The 18,488-nt window shown below is 41.2% G+C and overlaps 1 protein-coding gene across 1 annotated transcript; it reads right to left on the reverse strand.

The window, feature by feature from the left end:
• Positions 1-11,577: 11,577 nt before the first annotated feature.
• On the reverse strand, positions 11,578-15,345 carry LOC134566104 (uncharacterized). The gene is made up of 5 exons (XM_063425811.1): positions 15,095-15,345; positions 13,288-13,466; positions 12,586-12,708; positions 12,343-12,441; positions 11,578-11,771 (listed from the first exon to the last, which is right to left on the reverse strand). The coding sequence occupies exons 1-5, from the start codon at positions 15,343-15,345 to the stop codon at positions 11,578-11,580; spliced, it is 846 nt and encodes a 281-aa protein (XP_063281881.1).
• Between the last annotated feature and the right edge of the window lie 3,143 nt (positions 15,346-18,488).

The raw sequence follows: 18,488 nt of genomic DNA on the forward strand, positions 1-18,488 counted from the left end.
CCTAACCCTACCACTAACCCTACCCCCACCCCTAAATTTACCTCTACCCCTAACACTACCCCTAAACCTACCCCATAACCCTAAATCTACCCCATAACCATACCCCTAACCCTACCCCATAACCATACCACTACCTCTAAGCCTACCCCTAACACTAACCCTAATAGGGTAGGGGTAGGATTAGGGGTAGGGTAAGGATTAGAGGAAGGTTGAGGTAAGTGTTAGGGTTAGGGTTAGTGGTAGGGTTAAGGGTAGGGTTATAGGAAGGTTGGGGTAAGGGTTAGCGTTAGGGGTAGGGTTAGATTCCAATCATCATTCCTTTAATTTTACCTCCCTCTCCTGTTTGCCACTTTTCAGAAATCCGAATCACTTTGGCACTTTGGTTCGGTACTTTTGAAATTCGTGACTTCGGCATTTTGGGACTTCGGCAATTCGGAGGCATCCGAATGTCCGAATTGCCGAAATTCTGCCAAATTTAAATTCGGACCGAAACAAATTGCACATGTCTAATGGCCTCCTAGTTTTTACTCACATCACATGTGATTACACTGCACGTACAACGTTTCCTGAGAACTATGGTATCTGTGGCTTTGCTATACCCTTCACTGAAGGTTTACACTTATGACTCGAATCTTGTAAAACTGCAGGTTCATTTTGTTTAGAATTACTTATTTGATAGATCTATGAACAACTTACAGTGTCTCACAAAAGTGAGTACACCCCTCACATTTTTCTAAAAAAAAATTGTCTTTTCATGTGACAACACTGAAGAAATGACACTCTGCTACAATGTAAAGTACTAAGTGTACAGCCTGTATAGCAGTGTAAATTAGGTGTCCCCTCAAAATAACTCAACACACAGCCATTAATACAAATACAAATAAATAAGTCCTGTGCTTAGTCCCATTACTCCTGGGTGGCAGCAATGACTACAGTACACATCAGCCCCAAAACATACAGTAAAAACCAAGAAAAACTTACCTGCGCTCTCTCCTAAATCCCTACAGCCATTAATTTCTAAACAGTTGGCAACAAAAGTGAGTATACCCCTGAGTGGAAATGTCCAAATTGGGCCCAAAGAGTCAATATTTTGTGTGCCTACCATTATTTTCCAGCACTGCCCTAACCCTCGTGGGCACGGAGTTCACCAGAGCTTCACTGGTTGCCAATGGATTCCTTATTATTAAACTTTTACAGTACAGTTTCCTGATTTGCTTCACATCTGGCACTTGTTTGCGGATCGCTGCCTCTTAAAACACTGTGCCAGGCATTTACCATAATTTGTATTAGTTCTTATTTTGTTGTCAGAGTACAAATTTCAACATGAGCTATGTCACCTGTGGCACAGTGCAAGGTTGAACATCTATTCTGGCAGCAGAAATTCCACTGACAAGATTCACGGTGAGTAACTTGCAGGTGCAGGCAGTTTTTTGTACTCTTTTGAAATGTTTGTACAGTTTTGCACGCTCCTGACTTGCTGAATTGATTTGGGTCTTCTTTCCTGTTGAGTGCAATCCTCTCCACTGTGCTTCTCCAGCCCCACACCATGTGATCCATGATAATTACTACGTGCTTACATTTTCACAGGTTGTGGTTTCTCCATCTTTCAGTTATGCTTGTTCATTTTACGACTTTTGTCGTTTTGATCCTCTTGAAAAATTAGGTCAAATGTATATTTGTTTAAATAAAGTAAACACATGCATTTGTTTTTAATATACAAGTTATAGATAAACCTCTCATCAGATGTATCATGGTAAAGCCATGAAGTTTGAAGTTTGCTCAAGCAGGCTGATAAACTAGACTACATAGCAGGATTAAATATTTTTTTCTGGATAGAATTAGGTTTTCAATCATAGGATGAAGCTATATTATTATATTTATGTAATTCAAATTTGCCAGAACCACCTCTTTTGACATTCAATAATAATGATATGAAACCATGATCTTGTGAATACTTAAAATCAATAAGATACACAGGTAGATTTGACAAAAAGAATAACGAGAAGAGGTTCTTCCCATGCATAATCTTGTAGCTGAAAGAAAATATATTATAAGGTCAATAGGCATTTATTGACCAAGAATAGTCTTCAGAAAATAAATAAGATTCCCTATAATCCCTTTAGAATACTAGATTGCTAGAAAAAATGGAACAACATATCAGTGGTAGAGTAAAACTATTATAAATAAATGTCTACATCCAGAGGCTAATTTGAGAAATTCTTCTCTACAATTCAGAAATACCAGATAAGCACTTTCATTTAGCAAACAAATCTTTATAGGTTCAGAATGCTTGGTTGTATAGGGAGAGGTATTAGCAGTAGAAAGAGGGAAGTGCTCATGCCATTGTACAGAACACTGGTGAGACCTCACTTGGAGTATTGTACGCAGTACTGTAGACCGTATCTTCAGAAGGATATTGATACCTTAGAGAGAGTTCAGAGAAGAGCTACTAAACTGGTTCATGGATTGCAGAATAAAACTTACCAGGAAAGGTTAAAGGATCTTAACATGTATAGCTTGGAGGAAAGACAAGACAGGGGAGATATGATAGAAACATTTAAATACATAAAGGGAATCAACACAGTAAAGGAGGAGACTATATTTAAAAGAAGAAAAACTACCACAACAAGAGGACATAGTCTTAAATTAGAGGGACAAAGGTTTAAAAATAATACCAGGAAGTATTACTTTACTGAGAGGGTAGTGGATGCATGGAATAGCCTTCCAGCTGAAGAGGTAGAGGTTAACACAGTAAAGGAGTTTAAGCATAAGGCTATCCAAACTATAAGATAAGGCCAGAGACTAATGAAAGTATTTAGAAAATTGGGCAGACTAGATGGGCCGAATGGTTCTTATCTGCCGTCACATTCTATGTTTCTATAACTCATAAAAAAACAAAACAAAAAAAAAACACTGTTGTTATTTTTTACACTATTATACAATTCAGCTCAATATTTCCACTGTGTCCCTACTTGACCTAATAGTTAAGCCAATGGAGGTTGGATCAATGCAAATAATCTCTATGATAAATAGCAATGCATTCCTCCTGGTAAAACAATTCATAAAGAAATATATCTTGCTGCATATTAATTTAATATATTTTTAAACTCTAGTTTCCCTAGTATAATTTAATAAATAAAGATATGCTTAATACAAGCATTACAAGACTGACTAAACCCTTTCAGGATTATATAATGCAAATAATTTGTAGTTGATATTGTCCATTTGTTATTAGATTTGGACAGGTTAACATTTAGAAAAAGTAGCATTCATTGGTCTTTAAGAAAAACTCAAGTGATGCAATATTTTGACTACACTGATGTGAATTTTCTCAATTTCTTTCTAACTCAATTTTTCCCATCATTTTTCAATTTTTTAATTTTAACAAAGTGTGTATAATTAAGAATACTGCTTAAGATGTATGATACTAAAAATATTTAATGAATGTATTTAATTTCTATTAAAATACAGTTTCCAGCTTTAGTTGGAAATATATTTAATGTATAATCCATTCTCATTGCTTTGTAATATACTATTATACTTTGCTTTCATTGTTGAAATTAAACATTGCAAATTCATATATGTTCATATTGATTTTAATACTCACTTCGTACACATTCAAATTGTATTGTATTTTCTGCAACATGAGCTTACATGTATATAAACGAGTTATTCATAAATTGCGTAGACACATAAGCTCATTTGCAAACAAAGAAGCTTGTCAGTCTTGCAATTTATAAAATGCCTACAAATCTAACAATCACTTGTTGTCAGATTAAATAAATCACAGTGTATTAAATCCTGTCTGTCTGGGAAATGTAATGTTTACTTGCTAAACTCAGAGAATACAAGCAGAATTACTTATAGAAAATATTTCAGTTAAAAAGAAAGGTTCTGATCACTAAACAGAGGAATGTGGTAAGGTGAAAAATAAATCCAAATTTTAGACAAAATAGCTGACTTGGAAAAATTCTCCAAATCGTGTATCCTTGCCTATATTTGAAATTTAGTTGTCAGTTCAGTTTATAGAGAATACATAATTTAATACAAAAAAACAGGTCCTGCTTTTAAACTCTCACTACTCTTGAGCGGCAGCAATGACCACAATACAGATCAGCCCCAATACATACAGTAAAAACCAAGGAGAAAAAATAGTTACCTGCACTCTACCCAAATCCCTATGCATATTTAAACAAATGGAGGTTATTTAGTTGCTCCAATGGCCAGTAGAGGGATGCCCACCTGCCTCGTCAAGGCAAACCTCTTAGGTGAGTCCTACACTAACTATTCACCTTGCTTCTTTGAGCTTTTGGCAAAAATATCTCTAATGAAACAAAGAGTGGTATTTTTATAAACCCCTACATGCTTATCAACCCTTAAAGGATCACTATAGTGCCAGGAAAACACACTGTCATGGCCCCCCTCCCTTTATCCAGTCACGGGCTCCCTCGGCGCTGGTGACCTTTCCTCCCCCTCTGACGCTGGCTCCCGAGTGGAGCTGAATACGCATGCGCGTCCAGAGCCGCGCGCTTATTAAAAACACCCATAGGAAAGCATTATTCAATGCTTTCCTATGGACGTCAGCATCTTCTCACTGTGATTTTCACAGTGAGAATCGCGGAAGCGGCCTCTAGTGGCTGTCAGTGAGACAGCCACTAGAGGCTGGATTAACCCTGCAGTGTAAAGTGAAACTGCTATGTTTTCAGATGTTTTCAGATGTTTTCAGTTTGGTTTGTTTTAGAGGTTTGTAGAGAAAGTATATAGTGATTGTGACAAGAGCAATCTCGCCACATTGCATTGGAGAAGCCTGGTTGCCCGCCTGCTGCCTTTGGACTATGGACCAGACTTTAAAAGACTTTATTTTCCCTGCAGAAAGGCTTATTCGTGCCCGCGGTGTTCAGTGCTTACACCATGGATCTAAAAACGGACACTTATTTGCACGAACACCGCTGAGCCGTCCGCCGCCTGGTTCTTATTCGTACAGATCTAACGAATACATGGTCATCCGGTACTTTTGTTATGTGAATGTGTTAACCCAGATAGATATGCCATGGAGCCTATTCGTGTAATTAAAGACTTTGGCTCCATGGCAATTGAACTGTGTGAATAGGATCTGAGCGCTATTCTGTACTTTTTTTTTTTTTATTCTTTATTTTTGCAGTGCATGTATAATTGACAAAAACAGTTGTCTGCATCAAATATCGGTATCATACAATATTTTGTAACTACGGTTCTTGTGGTTTTAGGTAGTTTGTCCGCACCATTTTATGTGTGGTGTTATCCAAGAGTAGTCTATCAAGGTCAGTCGGGGTGTAGCTTACTTGAGTTGTATAGTCGTACGGGTGAGTAGTGATCCGAGGGACCTGGCTTGTAGTGCTGGTATGCGGGCTGTAAAGTTGCAGGATATATGGGGTAGTTCCGCACAGTAATGCACGTGTAGGGTCTGTCAGGCGTTCATAGTAAGATAGGGGTGCTCTGTCATGAGTGTGCGTCTGGCTTCTCGTATCTATTCTTCGGTATTGTGGCGTTGTGTCTCATGGCCCCTTTCCCTGCTGAGTGATGTGCCCCTTACCTTGAGGGTGTCGGGGGGGGAGGGGGGGAGCGCACAAAACTATTCGGTAGTTTTGTGCACTCAGATCCCAGCTATCTGGGGATGTGTAACATGTCTGTGTTTTATGTATATAATATGATTTTGTGTATTTTAAAGTGTTTTTATGTTTTTGTGCTCACCATGTGCATAATGGCGATTTGCCTTTGGCCTGGGAAATAATTGAATTACTTCTCAATTATCTCCAGGGCAGAGGAGAGGAAGCCCGGATGCATTGTGGGAAAGTATTGTGACTGTATGTCCTAAATTGATACCTGTCTGTCTTTTGTTACAGTCTCCCATTTGGTCCCCTAGGGGAGTGTCCACCAAGTGGGAGACCAGCATAAATACTGGGCGGGTAGCCCATAATAAACCAGACCACTGCTTGACCCTCAACACGGAGCCTTGTCTCGTCTTTGGGGGGATTCACTGTATGCTGATAGATACTGATTGCCAGGAGTGTAAGCCGCTTGGGAGCTTTTCCTGTTCGTCTGATAGCAGCTATTCGTGAGGTTCCGGTTTGGGAGTTTGGAGTGCTACCTTATTCCCTTGTATGCAGTTCGGGAGTTTGGTGCATTCACTTGTATTCAATTCGGGAGTATGGTGTTTTACTGAAGCTGCCTTTATATCTGAAAGGGGAATATCACCTAAACGGATTTTAACCCCTTGTCTGCTGAAACGGTCCGTTACAAGGGATTTTACTGTTTCTGTGGGAATGAATAACATTGTGAAAAAAGGTCCATGTGGGAGTATACCTTGCTGGAGGACCTGAATAAAAGGCTGAGCTGGGGCCACCATTAAACAGACCGTTTTTACCCCTTCATGAAGTCTGGGCTCATGTTGGGGGGATTGGGAGCTATAATTCACAGGTATAAAACATAATTTAATATGAATAATATATTAAAGAATGGTAGGAAATAAGATTTATTTTTTTATTTCTGCATGACATTTTAACTGTGAATCTCATGCTACGGTTTGCTTTTACTGCAATAAAACACATATATATATTCAGCGATGTCTCACGTGTATAACAGTACCCCCTATGTACAGATTTTATGGTGTTTTGGGAAGTTACAGAGTCAAATATAGCATGTTAAATTTTTCACACTGAAATTCGCAAGATTGGTTATGTTGTCTTTGTGACCGTATGGTAGCCCAGGAATGAAAATTATGGCATGACATTTGTAATAGTAGACAAACCAAGGTATTGCAAATGGGGTATGTACGGTCTTTTTTAGTAGCCACTTGGTCACAAACACTAGCCAAAGTTATTGTTAATATTTGATTGTGTGTGAAAAATGCAAAAAACTAATCTGAATGCCAATTTTGGCCTGTGTTTGTGACTAAGTGGCTACTAAGAAAGACTGGACATGCCCCTTTTCAAATACCTTGGGTTGTCTACTATTGCAAATGGTATGCCATCATGGGGGTAATTATCATTCCTGGGCTACCATACGGTCTCAAAGGCAAAGTAACCAATCTGGCTAATTTCAATGTGAAAAAACTGAAACGCAAGCCTTATATTTGACTCAGTAACTTTTGAAAACACCATTGTAGCAAACTCACCCCTTTAAGGGAGTTTGCCATGAGCTTTTGGAGGGGCCTGCTTGCCTGCCTCCTGCCCTGTGACTACGGCCCCTGTGATGTATTGCCCTTTAAGAACATATTTGGGCATAATAGATTTTTATTGTGCGGCTGCTGGCCCTTTAAGCACAGTGAATGGACTTTTATTGGACTGTGTATGCCCCTTTAAGAACCATCTGGAGACATATTGTGACTTTTGGGAACAATGCCCCTTTAAGACTTTGTCCCCAGACTGTTAAAATCCTTTGTTCATTGCTATTTTCCACTTGGTTCAGTAAATGGGGCTTACTGAACCAGGTACAACACAGGCGGACCACCCAGAAGTGGAAGTGTGCCATCAATTTACCTCCCAGGCTGGGAGCCTGCTGTAGGTAAATTGCCGAACGCTGGGGGGGCCGCCGTTCATGCAAACGAACATGTGGCGGCGGCCATCTTTGTTCATTCAATGCGGTCAACGGTGTGTGTAGCCAAATCCATGGAACTGAAATTGGCTATACAGTTCCGCGAACACCGCTGAGCATTACCTTCTCCCAGAATGATTTTGCAGCAGCAGAGACTAAGTCCCATTCGGTGATGGGGCTTAGTCATTTTTTCAGTGTGAAATTGACTGACCGCACAGCCCAAATCTTTGGAATTGTTTTGGGCAGGAAAATGTGCTTGCGGTCGGTCATAAAGGGACCTCCAGCTAACTTTTAAACCCCTGGATGTAATTGGCTGAATTTTGACTATGTTTATAATTAAAGTGTGCTGAATAATAATATGTTGTTTTTTTGAATATTGAATGAATAGTTTTAAAGTTATAGTACATGTGTAAAAACTTTATTTCTCTGCCAGTGATAATTACATTGACCCAGTGTGTAAGGTAATTAAATCACAGGCAGAGGGGAGGATTTTGTCTGTAATTGCTGGGAGTGTCTGAGTGTATTGTACGTATTGATTGGTTGTTTTACAAAACCCTGTGGGCAGTACTATGTGTGCAAAATGTGCATAAAAGCAGTGTCTCATTAAAAGCTTCAGCTCTTCTTCACCCTCAATTTGAGTCCTGTCTCTTATTGGCGGAATCTGCTACAAGGGATTGCTATGCTCTGCATATTACGGCTGGAGTGCTGGAAGCCCTCAGGAAACGCTAGGAGCATCCTCCAACGAAGGTACCCAGTCAGGGTGCCCGTCGATCAGTTACAACCATAAAACCTGTACATGAGGGGTGCTGTTATACTCAGGAGACTTCGCTGAACACAAAAATTTGTGTTTCAAAAGAGTAAAACGTATCACAACAATTATCTCGTCTGGGTAAGTGCCATTTGTGTGTAGAAAAATGTCACTTTCACTGACGATATTATCGTTGTAATACATTTTACTGTTTTGAAACACTAATATTTGTGTTCAGCGAAGTAAAACAGTACCCCCCCATGTACAGGTTTTATGGTTTCATAGAAAGTTACAGGGTTAAATACAGTGCTAGCAAATTAAATTCCCTGGACTTTCGGCCTGGGTTGTCAGGCAGGCCCTGCAAATTGTAATTAATAAAATGACCTAATTATGTAAAAATATTACATAAATATATACATAGAATTATTATATATATATATATATATACACGTGTTTGTGTAAATATATAATCCGACCTCCGACACTCACTATCATTAAAAAATATAACTTGTAATACCTGGGTGCTTCCAGCGCCAAACATAAAGCAAATAGTGAACGGAGCACTCATTAGGAAATTTTCAATTGTGTATTTAATAAGTAATCAAGATTACTTAAATACACAATTGAAAATTTCCTAATGAGTGCTCTGTTCACTATTTGCTTTATGTGTGTATATATATATATATATATATATTTTTTTTTTTTTTTTTTTTTAATTATTTTTATTTATATATAGATATATATATAGTGATATTTTTCGTTCAAGTGTGTGTGTATGTATATATATATATATATATATATATATATATATATATATAAATATATATACATACACACACTCTTTAATATTTTTATATATATATATATATATATATATATATATATATATATATATATAAATATATATAAAAATATTAAAGAAAAGAGGAGTCAGAAGTTGTAATCCAATATTTTTTTAATTAGAAAAGCAAGTGGGAGAAGCAACAAAGCAGAGGCAGCCCAGGTTGTTAGGAGCAGTCCTGGGAGGATATAGTGCAGAGGAGAATGAACCAATGTATATTCATGGGAAGGATAGGGAAAACCAGGAGGAAATTGAGAATGTAACAACCTATAATGAACAGCGTCAGTTGTGTTCACATTGTGGATGATAATGAGAAATAACATGCATTACATAGTTACATAGTTACATAGTTACATAGTTACATAGTTACATAGCTGAAAAGAGACTTGCGTCCATCAAGTTCAGCCTTTCTCACATATGCTTTTGCTGTTGATCCAAAAGAAGGCAAAAAACCCAGTCTGAAGCGCTTCCAATTTTGCAACAAATTAGGGAAAAATTTCTTCTTGACCCCAAAATAGCAGTCAGATGTCTCCTTGGATCAAGCAGCTATTAGCCCACTAATTAGAAATTGTATCCCTGTATGTTATGTTTTTGCAAGTATTTATCCAATTGCAATTTAAACATCTGTATAGACTCTGACAAAACCACCTCTTCCGGCAATGAATTCCATATCCTTATTGCTCTTACTGTAAAAAAACCTTTTCTTTGCCTTAGATGAAATCTCCTTTCTTCAAGGCTAAATGTGTGACCTCGTGTCCTATGTATAGCCCTGTTTTGGAATAGATTTCCAGATAATGGTTTGTACTGGCCCCGAATATATTTGTATAATGTTATCATATCCCCTCTAAGGCGCCGTTTTTCCAAACTGAAGAGATTTACATTTTTTAACCTTTCTTCATAACTAAAATGCTCCATTCCTTTTATCAATTTTGTAGCTCGTCTCTGCACTTTTTCTAGTGCCATGATATCCTTCTTTAGAACAGGTGCCCAAAATTGCACAGCATATTCAAGGTGTGGTCTTACCAGCGATTTTTAAAGAGGCAAAATTATATTTTCATCTCGAGAATTTATGCCCCTATTTATACATGACAAAACCTTACTGGCCTTAGCAACGGCAGATTGACATTGCATATTGCTACCTAATTTGTTGTCTATAACAATTCCCAAATCCTTCTTGTGTGTGGTTATCCCTAGTTCACTACCATTTAGGATGTAAATTGCTTGTGCATTGTTAACCCCGAAGTGCATAACTTTGCATTTTTCTACGTTAAATTTCATCTGCCATTTTAGTGCCCAGTCCCCCAATCTATCCAAATCCCTCTGCAGCAAGGCAATATCCTGCTCACATTTTATTACTTTACAAAGTTTTGTGTCATCTGCAAACACTGATACATGGCTTTCAATGCCCATTTCAAGATCATTTATAAATATGTTAAATAGAAGCGGTCCCAAAACAGAACCCTGAGGGACACCACTTACTACTTTTGTCCAGCTTGAAAATTTACCATTTATGACAACTCGCTGTACTCTATCCTTAAGCCAATGTTCTACCCAAGAACAAGAATATTCATCTAGACCAATTTTTTTTAGTTTGAAGACTAACCTATTGTGAGGAACCTTATCAAATGCCTTGGCAAAATCCAAGTAGATCACATCCACTGAAAAACCCTGATCTATATTTCTACTTACTTCTTCGTAGAATGCAATTTGGTTAGTTTGACATGACCTATGTTTCATAAAACCATGCTGATTATTGCTAATAACACAGTTCTTCCCAATTAATTCCTGAATATTATCCCTTAATAGCCATTCAAATAATTTCCCAGTCACAGAAGTTAAGCTCACAGGTCTATAATTTCCAGGCAAGGATTTTGAACCCTTTTTAAATATAGGAACAACATCTGCCTTCCTCCAATCCTCCGGCACAAAACCTGAAACAAAATAATCTTGAAAAATTAAATACAGAGGTTCACTTATTTCCCCACTTAGCTTCTTAAGTACTCGTGGGTGGATACCGTCAGGCCCGGAGATTTATTTACATTAATTTTCTTTAATAGCTTTAGCACCTTGTCTCGAGTTATCCAATCACAAGTTATCTGCAAGTTTGTTGCAGCAATCATATGCATATCTCTTGCCATAGGATCATTCTTCCCACACATATCTATTCATCATCATCATCCCTTCTGGGAAGACCCTGCGCACGTCGTTCACAAACTAGGCTATCTACATCAGCAATGGTTATGCCCAAATTATGGGCAGCTTGCGCGCGCATTAAAATGCACTCTTCCTCCCTCATTTCCATAAAGCGCTGCATATTTTGCTGCAAGGAAACCATTGTTGATATAAATTGCCTAACGCCCTCATTCAAAACGTTAGACATGGAGCGTACCTCGGTTATTACATTCTGCAATAGTTCTCAATGATTCTCCCTATCCTGCTGTATGGACGTCTCCAGTTCAGCTTGACAAGCCTGGATCGTCGCATACAGCACAGCCAACGGTGGAGGAAGTTGTGGCGACTGTTCTTCGGCCACTGATGTCACTGAATCAGGATCCACTGCTGTTAGGGTAATGGTACCCTCCTCTTTCAGGGGGAGAGTACCATCAGAACCTATAGGGGAGAACAGAGAAAGAAAATTGTTAGCATGTGTCATATGTTGCAATGCTTACTATCATCTGTACAACAATATTATTTAAACTTGGAAATAAGATATATGCAGTCATGCTATTAATTTATTATTATGTCTAAGTATAGTTATGCATCTTTGTCCCCCCTAGCCCTTTCTCTGTCTCTTTGTGACCTCTCAACGCATGTCTTTGGGCCCACCTCCCTTTCCTTCTAATCTCCCTACATGTATCGTGACCGAGCGTCCCCAGGAAGAGAATCTCCTGTTTCTTCTGCATGACAGGAAGCTGATTGTTGCACTCAGCTTCCTGTCAGGGCAAGTAGATGGTAGATAAGATCACACGTGGTCCACTCAGCCACAGTACATAAAGTGAACAGAAGGAGAGGAGCGATGTGAGCTCCCCCCCACCCCGCTTGTCACCCAGACATTGAGCCCCCTGGCCAGTGCGTGCTAGGCAGACGCTTAGTTTGCTTAGCGGTCGACCCGGCACTGCCTGCTATATAAACTAGTATGGCTGCAAAGAAAATGTGTACAGTTAAAGCATTTTTTACTTACGCTCAGCAGTGGATCCCTGTTCCTGGACACCAGTGGCCGGCTGTTGGAGGGAAACCACACTCATACGTGGTGAAGAAACGTCGACAAGTTGCGGATGGTCTGAAATACATGTATGTGATAAATTAACTTCATATACAGTAAAATCACATACGTGTGTGTGTGTGTGTGTGTGTGTTTAAATGCGCACGCACACACACACACACACACTTAACATTTATCTAACAATGCTATGCAAGTACTTACGAGAGGAAAGTGAAGCCAGGCGCATTTCCAGGGAGACAGGAGGTGAACCTGCTGCCCTGCTCTCCATGCAGACAGCATCTCCTGCAGTTCCTGGTGCCTCTTCTGGGGATTGAGGGGCTTGCACTGATGGCATAGAAAACACACATTGGAAGGTTAACACAAGAAAACTGATATGTACATTTCGACTAACAAATATGAATTTAAAGGACCAATATAGGCACCCATACCACTTCAGCTCAATGAAGTGGTCTGGGTGCCACGTCCCTCTAGTTTAAAGCCTGCAGCTGAAAATATAGCAGTTCTAGAGAAACTGCTGTTTCACTGAGGGTTAATCCAGCCTCTAGTGGCTGTCTCACTGACAGTCACTAGAGGCGCTTCCGTGATTCTCACTGTGAAAATCACAGTGAGAAGATGCTGGACGTCAATAGGAAAGCATTGAGTAATACTTTCCTATGGGTGGTTTGAATGCGCGCACGGCTCTTGCTGTGCATTCGGAGCTGACGTCGGCAGAGGGAGGAGTGTTCCCCAGCACCGAGGGAGCCCGGCGCTGGAGAAAGGTAAGTGGCTGAAGGGGTTGGAGAAAGGTAAGTGGCTGAAGTGGGAAGGGGGCCATGAGGGTTGGGGGGGGGGACCTAATTACCCTATAGTGCCAGGAAAACGAGTTTGTTTTCCTGGCACTATAGTGGTCCTTTAACAACGAACCTTCAGATGTTTCAGCACCAGATGTCCCCTCAATCCCAAGGAGGTTGTCTCTTCCCAGGAACTGCAGGAGCTCCTCTTCATAGGGCAGCAGGTCTGGTTCTTGTGAACCGCCTCCTGTCTTCCTGGAGGCGGCTGCTGCCTTCACCTTCCTCTTCACCATCCGCCTGATGTCGTAGTAACTGCAATGACATGTGTAATTGATTAATTACTTTAATATGTTTCTATATATATGTTTACTGACATGTTTAAAGGGATACTATAGGCACCCAGACCAATTCAGTGCATTGAAGTGGTCTGGGTTCAGTGTCCCAGGTCCCTTAACTGATTAAAGGTAACTATTGCAAGTGCAACTGCAATAATTATCTTTATGTGTTAACTCCACCTCTAGTGGCAGGCTACCAGACGGCCACTAGAGGGACTTCTGGGTTGTTAGGCAACATTTGGTCACCTCTCCATATCCCCTATCCCATGTGTATCACCCCTATTAACCCCCTGTCCCTGTGTGTCTCCCCCATTAACCGTGCATCTCCCTTATTTAACACCACATTCACCTACACTGTGTATGTTACTACACAGTGAAAGCTGTGGTACAGAAATCCGTCAGATTTGTAGATCAGATTGCAATATCTGATGGATGTGTTGCACGCATGCACAGTACACCCATCCGATTGATATATCTGAAGGATGTGCTGCATGCATGTGCTGCACACCCATCAGATTGCTATATCTGATGGATGGGCTGCGCGCATGCGCATTACACCCATCAGATTTCTATAGCTGAAGGATGTGCTGAGTGTATGCGCGGTACACCCTTCAGATTAAAGGCCCAGCTGATCGAGTGTCATCAGAGGCGGCACACATGCTCGCGGTACCTCCACCAGAATTCTATACCTCGAGGCCTGCTAGCGCGCAGCTGATCTCGCGTCACTTCTGGTGACATGGGGGCACCGGAAGTGACGTCAATATAGAAATCTGATAGATATAGATATCTGATAGAACAGCGGCGTTTTGCAACATGGCAGCCTCCCAATGCTTTCCTATGGGAAAGCATTGGATTTGCTGATCTTGTCAATTATGAAGATCGCAGCCAAGGAGGCAGAGCACAGCTATGCTATAAGGATGAGTAAAGGGACACTCCAGGCACCCATACCACTTCTGCCCATTGGAGTGGTCTGGGTGCCAACTCCCACTACCCTTAACCCTGCAACTGTAAATAAATATTGCAGTTTTCATAAACTGCAATGTTTACCTTGCAGGGTTAACTGCTCCTCTAGTGGCGTCGCTGAAACCCCGATAGGAAAGCATTGAAAGCATTTTTCAATGCTTTCCGATGGGGAGGTCTAATGCGCATGTGCAGCATTGCCGCGCATGTGTAACATTGCCGCGCATGCGCATTAGGTCTCACCCCGCCAGCGTCCGCGCATGCGCAATCGGTCTCCCCCAGGTGTGGGGGGTGGGAGGGAGAGGGGACCTGCAGTGCCAGGAAAATGATTTGTTCTCCTGGCACTGGAGTGTCCCTTTAATTACAGTTACATTGCTGAGAGGGAGGTTAGACTGTGTTTTCACAGTTATAGTGACAGGAATGCAAACATGTATTCCTGTCACTATAGTGTTCGTTTAAAGCTGAGCTGCACATGGTGTTTTTTTCCCTCTATGTGCTTAAGTGACCCAACCCTCACTTTTAAAATACTTTAAAAGCATAGCTGCCACTGGTGGGGGTGTGTAGCAAAAGCACATGGAGGAAAAAATAAGTTTTAAAAAAAATGGCATAAAGAAAATTATTTTTTAGGAATATAAGTGCACTTACCGTTTCTTCACCACCTCCTGGGTGCGGTTGTTCCCTCCAACAGCATTCACCGCTGCCACAATCTTCCTCCACCGATTGTCCTTCTTTGCTCTTGAAGTCTTTTTGGCTGCTCCCCAAAACATACATTGGTAGTACTGGCAAAGCTTGTTTACCAGTACTGTATTCTCCTCTGCACGAAAGCTATCAGCGTATTTATTCTTCCTCCCAGGAACTGCTCCTTTTAAAATCCTTGGCTGTCTCTGCTTTTTCATGCTTCTCCCACTTGCTTCTCCTTCCACCTGGCCAGAGTGGCCAATGCCCCCCTCCACTGTACCCACATCCATCTCTAAGTTAATTGAGGAGCTGGAGGAGGACATGACCACTTCTGGCAAGGTCCCTATCAAAGTGCCTAAAATGGCTGACAGGTTGGTGGGCTGGCTGAGCTCCAAAATGGCTGAATGGCTGGCCTATAGAAAATCTGGATAGATTTTGCAATGAAGGACTGCCTTGAGTTGGTACTTTTTTTTTTTTTTTACAGTTTTGTCTGGCAGTATGTAAAAGCCTATTTAATTGGCTCCTACTTTCCCACTCTCTTATAAAATGATACTGTGTTTCCAGTACCACCTGTCAGGGAAGCATGATGATTCATGAGCCCAAGAAACTAAGCAAAAGCAATGCATTGCATTTGCAATGTCATTCGACATGCGAATGACTATAGTAAGTGGTGTTCGGTAGTTTACTGATAGTGCCAATACATTTTCATGTGGTTGGCAGTGTTCGTGCATTTGACGGTTCAGGAGTTAGTTCGGGAGTTTTAGGCATAAATTAAACGACATACAGCATTCAATGCCATGCTGTTAGATCAATGTACAAAATTTGAAACGAATGGTTATACTTAGTTCGGTTGAAGCTATTCGGTATTTAGGGATTAGGGAACATTTGGTTGGTTACAGTAATTTAATTGAACCAAATGAATTGAATACATAAAACAAATACATAAAACTATGTTCCCTAATTAAAACGAGTTTTATGTTTATTAACGAATATTAACGAATATCGTACGAAAACTGCGTGATTGGTCACGTGGCCCGCCTGGCACTATGAGCATGGCTCGAGTCACGAGCTCGCTCTTAAAGGGGCAGTGGAAGCCAAAAGTTGATTCAGGCTCCCATTGGCCCACGTCATTCCAGCACCCCCACACACGAACGTTTTGGGGGCGTAGGCATGGCGTGGGCCAATCACTGGTGTAACAGTAGTGTACATTAAAAAAAAACTAGAAATTTGACTGTGAAATAATAGCAGTCAGTTTCCTTCACACGTGTGCGTTTCAGGGCCTGCCAGGGCACAGTGTCACACCAGTGCAACTCATATCTGGTGTAACAGTAGTGTACATTTTAAAAAAAAAAAAATACAGGGGGCTTGTTGTCACCTTTCGGGGACCTTTGGTGTTGTACGTGGCTGGGTGGAGGAAGAGACCTTCAATGACATCAGTGAGGACAAGGAATGAGACATGGATAGCTTGGTATCCAACCTTGTGCAAATGGGGAGTTTGCGGTTGTGCAAATGGACTGTTTACGGTTGTTTGCGGTGCGTTAAACGTTTGGTCTGTCACTGTGAAGCGGGCGTAACCCTTACACTACCTGATCAATACAACATCATACCTGATGTTTTAAAGCACGTTATTCAAAACAATTTAGGAATGTTAGGTGATTTATGCCCTTTATGGATTAAAACCAGACTCTGCATCAACGATGTAATTTTCCATGGGAGTTTTGCCATGGATCCCCCTCCGGCATGCCACAGTCCAGGTGTTAGTCCCCTTGAAACAACTTTTCCATCACTATTGTGGCCAGAAAGAGTTCCTGTGGGTTTTAAAATTCGCCTGCCTATTGAAGTCTATGGCGGTTCGCAGGGTTCGCCCGTTCGCGAACATTTGCGGAAGTTCGCGTTCACCATTCGCGATCCAAAAATGTTATGTTCGCGACATCACTAACAATTGATGTAAATCCTATTCACCCCTCGCATACTTACCTAATTAATGATTTTGCTATTTGTGCGGATTTAAACGAACGCACGTTATACTTACCTAAACAGGTCCCTAGTACGGCTAAATCTACCGATCCCATTCTAGTAATTCACGCATTTCACTCACACGAATTTCTTTTTAAGCTCATACTTTCTGTTCGGTCATTTAACTGTTTATACCTACCTGTCAGTATAAAGTTATTACATTTGTTTAAACTACCATCTTTTACTAAACTGTGTTTGCCGGTTTAATTATGTTTAAAACATTAAAGACCTCAGCCATTTTATACTAGTAATCGGTTCTTTTTCCTACACCTAAGTGGTTAGTAAACTCCGTTTAAACGATCATTTATCAATTAAAATAGATTTCTCATGACACCAAACTAAAAAGGGCAGAATTCTTTAATTCCACACCAACCCTGTACAAACACTACATACTTCTAGGGCAATTCTGGTAAAATCCCCATTTTTACTACAGCTTCTCCTTAAAGTTACGCAGTCGGGGGCGTGGCTTGGACACGGAGCGAGCTGGACGTGTTTGCCTAGAGCTCCGCTCCGCCGCACCGCTAAATAGCAAACATTAGCGTTTTAAACCCATCTAAAAGAAGCCTAATCTGCTCCCAGGGATGGACAGGAGGCCCCAGAAGAAGAATCCTAAAAAGGGCCAGGATTCCGGTACCTCCGTGGCAGAATTCTTCACCACGCGAGTTGCGACCCCGGATCGCCAAGATGGCGGCGGCGGCGGGAAGGAGGGAGGTGAGGAGCCGGCGCTCTGGACCAATGCTGCGGGTTCTCAGAGCACTCCGGATACAGCCCAAATACTCACCTCACTTGCCGAAGTAAAATTCTTGGCCGGTGAGATAGACCGAGCCGTCAAGCTGCTCCGGGATGAGATCCAGACCCTGGGAGACCGCACCACGAGGCTGGAAACGAGGCTTGAAAATACTACGAAGGCCCATAATACGGCCATCGCACAAATCAATCAATTGACAGCCAGAATGGTGGCAGCTGAATTGACTATCGAGGACATGGCAAATAGATCACGCCGTAATAATCTACGTCTGAGGGGCCTCCCAGAAAACGCGGGAGAGGGCCCTGTGGCGCCCATAGTGTCTACAATTCTGAAACCACTACTGCCTGATATCCCTGAACACCAATGGCACATTGAAAGAGCCCACAGAGCTCTGCGGGCTAGGAGGCCGGACGCCAACTACCCCAGGGACATTATTATAAGGTTCCTGCATTAGAAAAGAAGCCATCCTTAAGAAAAGCAGGGAGGCCCGGATCACCTTCCAGGGTGCTGACCTGTCTGTATTCCAGGACTTGGCGCCTACTACCCTACAGAGGAGAAGAGAATGGAGGCCCATTACGGAGTCACTACGGGACGCGG

Source organism: Pelobates fuscus, chromosome 6, assembly GCF_036172605.1.
Source record: "Pelobates fuscus isolate aPelFus1 chromosome 6, aPelFus1.pri, whole genome shotgun sequence".
Taxonomy (NCBI): Eukaryota; Metazoa; Chordata; class Amphibia; order Anura; family Pelobatidae; genus Pelobates; species Pelobates fuscus.